General features: G+C 41.8%; 1 protein-coding gene across 1 annotated transcript; it reads right to left on the bottom strand.

Moving 5' to 3' along the window:
- Positions 1 to 1,568: 1,568 nt before the first annotated feature.
- LOC119365996 lies at positions 1,569 to 3,903 on the bottom strand. The gene is made up of 3 exons (XM_037631657.1): positions 2,971 to 3,903; positions 2,512 to 2,738; positions 1,569 to 2,426 (listed from the first exon to the last, which is right to left on the bottom strand). Exons 1-3 carry the CDS (start codon positions 3,818 to 3,820, stop codon positions 1,800 to 1,802), a joined length of 1,704 nt encoding a protein of 567 aa, XP_037487554.1. The 5' UTR covers positions 3,821 to 3,903; the 3' UTR covers positions 1,569 to 1,799.
- Positions 3,904 to 4,905: the final 1,002 nt, after the last annotated feature.

Below are 4,905 nucleotides of genomic sequence, written 5' to 3'. Positions count from 1 at the left end.
GTTTATACATATTTATGTTAGATATATCTCTAAACATATGGTTTGACAAATATCCATAATAGTTGTTGTACTATATGATTAGGAAAACATATATGTAGAAAATTCTAGAGTACAAATTTAATCGTATATAAGGAATTGCTTCATATACTCATTTTTAGAGCATTCATGTACAACTTTAATCATATACTCCCTCCATTCCTAAATATTTGTCTTTCTACAGATTTTAAATGGTTACCACATACGGATGTATATAGACATTTTTTAGAGTGTAGATTCACTCATTTTGCTCCGTATGTAGTTACTTATTGAAATCTCTAAAAAGATAAATATTTAGGAACGGAGGGAGTATTTGCTAGACCATATTGTTTAACAGATAGGCATATATACTCTTTTTTAAATAGGAAATAATGGGTGTACATCTGTACACCCATGTACTCATCTAGCTCCGCCCATGGTCAAGTATAGAATCAGAAATTACCATCATTCTTTTGAAAATTCAGTTAGAGCCATAGCCAAGTGTACCTTTCTTTTGAGATGACAGTTAGAGCCATAGTCAACAAGCTACTGAAAGTTTCGATTACTGATGAAAAGCAATCAATATTTAAGTAATCAGTTCATCTGTTTCAAGAAAGTGAGTGTTTCATGAAAAGCAATCAGTTTTTGGAGTACTCATGTTACTGAATAGTCCTGAATATTGATCCTAGTGTTAACTGAATATGCTAAACTGAAGAAATGTGTACCTTGCTTGATCAAGTTTATTTTCAGTAAACAATGGCCAAGTTTATTTTTCGTAGATCAAGTTTATTTTCAGTAAATGTAGAGGAAATTGCTACAGGAGCAACCATTAGAAAGATGAAAGAAGAAAGTGCCTCCAGAATCATTTCAGATTTGTGTTTGTCAAATTTCCTAATCAGGCTACGTCTGAAGTTTTCTGAACCCTGAACTGTTGGCAAGTGCAGTGAAGTTTTCTTAACCCTGAACTGCAGTGCACTCACCAAAGTCAGTTGGGACGGCCCCGGCGCGGGGTCGACACTCACCAAGGTCCAACCTTGACGAGCAAGCTCACCATGGCCTGCTCGATGGCAGAAAGGAAGGAGGCAGTAGGGAGGAACTCGCCATGGAGAAAGGAGGAGGAGCTCGGCATGGCGACGACGAGGGACTCAAGGAATGGGAGAAGTCGTTCCTTGAGCTTTCTCAAGGGAGCTGAGGCACGGCGAAAAAGAGGAGGGAAGTGCGCGCGGGAGTTGCGTGAAGCATGGGGAAGCTGCGAGGTGTCGCCGATGAGTGGGCAAGCGAGCGTGGTCAGAAAGGGGGAAGGGGACGGTACTGCGGGTTATGTTGGGAAAAGACAGTTTTATTTATTTTGCAAAATTCACGCGGCGCCATCCTTTTCCGGACGGAGGGAGTACTACATTGTAGATCAGATTTCATAGTTCTACCAAATGCCTTGATTTGATCTCTTACTATAGCTGTTCTAAACAACCTAATCGAAATATTTGGTCGCAAGCAGGGACAAGGAACATAAACAGAGAGCCAAAGACTATTGCACACTGTAGCTGTAGCTCACAGGAGATACCAATCTGATTTTGATTGATAAACAATTGTTCAGAAAGTAACATGATCGATTGTCAAGCATAACATAGCTTAATACATCCCACTTAATACAGGTTCACATAACTTGACAATACAGTTAAAAATGTTCACATAGTCTGAACATAACTACAGGAAAGGCAGCCGTATGACCCTAACTTTCACATATCACCATCTTTTCAACAAGTCCAGTCTCCCATCATCATTCATCAATTAAGCATCTTCGACGGAATGAGGGACCAAGCAACAGTAATCTCCACCTTAGGGCCACCAGCATATAGGCTACTTGCAACTTTAGTTATGTTGGATTTTTTAGGTGTGATTAAGATGACTTGAGCACTCTCAACAGATTGTGTTGTCGAATAGGCCTCTATAAGGACTTTTAACTCTCCATTCAATTCCACAGAAACCACTTCTCTTGACAGCTCAAGATAGCCATGTTCAGCGATTGGCATTCTTCCGCCTTCTGAATCAACCAACACAACTTGCCTGGATGAGAGCCCAGCAATATCTTCATTACCATCCTGAGGTTGTGAAGAGCAAACAACTCTGCCACCATGTGGAAAAGGCAATTTTCCATCTACAGATGTAACAAACACACTCAGGATAGTAGCCTGCACTGACTGCCGAAGTTGCTCCCAGCAAAACTCCACTGTGCAGAAGTCGTTCTTAGCCACATGCCCGCCGGAACTATCACCGTTGTAGAAGAAATAAGTACTGATCAATGCTCTATCTTCAGATTCTGATGCGCCCTTTACTTTTAGTTGAATTTCAAAGTACACAGTGCCCATGGACACAATCGCACGAACCGGGCCATCCAGGCACAAAAAGGAATCCTGCAAGCATCACCATTGCTATTAACTAATCAACAACATGAATGCAGGAAACAAACAAAGAATAATAAGAAAATACCACACATACATTTTCTTCCAGTTTTTGGCAGTAGTTACTTCTGCGAAGGAATATAGGGTTGCGATGACGGTCCGCAGTATCTCGGGCTGCTACCACTCCATACACCTCCACTGGCAATGTGAGATTTTTTGTTGCCGAGATTTTAATGGAATAGATCTGTAAGGTACTCCCGGCTGCAGCTTCAATTGGGATGCGGCGCGGTGTGCAATGTGTATAGAGCATGGGGCTCAAAAGCGCTGGATGCAAGTTAAGCATGAGTCAAAGACCTATCATTAAGTAACTATAGTGGCAGAGTACTTATATGATCCATTAATCAAGAAGAATAAAGCAGCAGTTAAGTATTGAGTTAGAGACCTATCATGCTGTAGAGGCCAGATTACTTATATGGTACATTTAATAAGAACATGCAGCAGGTGAACAAGAAACCTAACAATGATCAGATAACTAGCTCGATGCGTGTTTACTCACTCTGGTCGTCGAAGTTCTTGTGGTGCCCCCATATACGGTCCCAGTTCATACGGTAGGCAGCGAACCTCCTCTCCTCCTCGTCCATGGAAGATTTGCATATGCGTTCCCTCTCCACCTCCTCCATAGCTGATAAGAAAGATTCAGATTTCAACTGTATCATCATCAATTTCACCTTGGAATCAAAATCCGGGTCCACTTGCTGCAGCATGCTGACACGTTTAGCAATCCATTGCAACTTGCAGATACGGGGCAGGTACTCATTCTTCAAAACGATCATTGTTCTCATGACATCTTTGTTCTCTGGCGAGAACAAACTCTGCAACTTGCACATCTCTTGCCACAGCTCATGGATCTGCTTGGAGAAGAAGTGTAGCCTGAAGCCCAAGCTTAGCACTGCCGCTGCCTCCTTGCGGGTCTGTTCTGCTTCAAATACTGAATTGATGTCACCGACAAAATTTCTGAATTTCAGTAGGATCTCACTAATCGATTCGGGTAGATTGCCTGCCTTGCCACCGAACAACCCCTTGGTCTCCTTTGCTAACAGATCGAGCAGCTCCTTTCTTTCTGCCATCAACGACCTCCCATCAGTGTCCATCTCACCTTTAGCTTCAATACGAGCGGCGTCGTGCATCAGGCCGCTGATCTTTTCCGACAGCTCGAACATCTCCGATCTCAACTCAAACAGAGTTACGCGATGCGCGGCGTCAAGACGACCAATCTCGAACATCATGTCCCCCTTGGCCCCGATCCGGTTGATACTCTGATGCAGAGAGATTGCAGCCTGATAGAGCTCCCCGGCTAAGGACGGATTCTCGCCACTCGGTGCCTTCGAATTCCCTGCCGTCGCCATCTCGCCGCCCGTCCTCCTTTCTTCTCCACGCCGCCGCCGCCCCGCCAACCACCGCCGCCGCTCTATTTATTTAGGGGAAGGGGAAGGCAAAGGTAACAGCTATGGTTTTCTAGATACGGTGTTTGGATACGGTTCGGACGGCGAGTGCGTGTTATATACTTTCTCTCAGGCCCAGCCCGGCCCAGTAGATCGAGAACAGCGGCCCAGCATGGAACCGAAGTGGCGCCGGGGAGCTCCTTCCTATTGGGCGCTGTAGGCGGCGCCTACAGCGACCAGCAGCGGGCCGTAGCCCATTCAAACAATCGCATTTCTTTTCGGTTGTGGTGCGCTGCTGGTTCAGGAAAATGACCAGCCTCTGTTTCATAGATTTATTAAATATTTGGAAAAAAGTTCATCAATTTTTTTTAAAAAAGTTCACAATCTGAAAAAAGTTCATCGATTTTGAAAAAAGTTCATCTGATTTGAAAAAGAGTTCATTGGATCTGAAAAAAAGTTCATCGAATTGAAAATAGTTCATCAGATTAAAAATACAGTTCATCGATTTCTAAAAAAAGTCACCAAAAATGCGAAAGAAGTTCATTGATTTTGGAAAAAGTTAACCAATTTGGAAAAAGTTCATTGAGACTGAAAAAGTTCATCTATTTCAAAAGGTTCATGAATTTTAAAAAACCCAGAAAAGGATGAGAAAAAAAAGAAAAAGAAAAATGATAAAGAATAAACCGAACTGAAGAACAAACTAAAAGAGAAAAACAAAGCACCTGTACACCGGCGGGGTGATGGCCTGGTGGTTGGAGTTGACACATATTGAAAAAAATGTTTAACGCGGATTAAACAATAGTTCAAAAACATTTATTTGAAAAAGAGTCACTCATGTATTTTTTTAAACATGTGTACAAAAATGTTCCTAAGATATACAGAAGATTGTATAACATGTATGAAAAGACTAGACTTCAAACACATAGTATATTTGAATTTTTAAATAATTTTTTTAAAATGTTAACCGTGTATCTATACATACTATTAATTATTAAATACTATTAAAGGAAAAATAGGTGTTCTTGGTCCGTCATGATATTTTACGAACA

Source organism: Triticum dicoccoides, chromosome 2B (assembly GCF_002162155.2).
Source record: "Triticum dicoccoides isolate Atlit2015 ecotype Zavitan chromosome 2B, WEW_v2.0, whole genome shotgun sequence".
NCBI classification, from domain to species: domain Eukaryota; kingdom Viridiplantae; phylum Streptophyta; class Magnoliopsida; order Poales; family Poaceae; genus Triticum; species Triticum dicoccoides.
This window is presented reverse-complemented; position numbering and strand designations above follow the sequence as displayed.

What these genes read in the sequence shown, in the direction of transcription:
- LOC119365996 (XM_037631657.1), bottom strand. Translation starts at nt 3,820, where the DNA reads ATGGCGACGGCAGGGAATTCGAAGGCACCGAGTGGCGAGAATCCGTCC. An exon ending in CAAGAACTTCGACGACCAGA is followed by an intron (nt 2,739 to 2,970) that starts GTGAGTAAACAC and finishes ACTTGCATCCAG; the next exon opens with CGCTTTTGAGCCCCATGCTC. An exon ending in GCCAAAAACTGGAAGAAAAT is followed by an intron (nt 2,427 to 2,511) that starts GTATGTGTGGTA and finishes TGATGCTTGCAG; the next exon opens with GATTCCTTTTTGTGCCTGGA.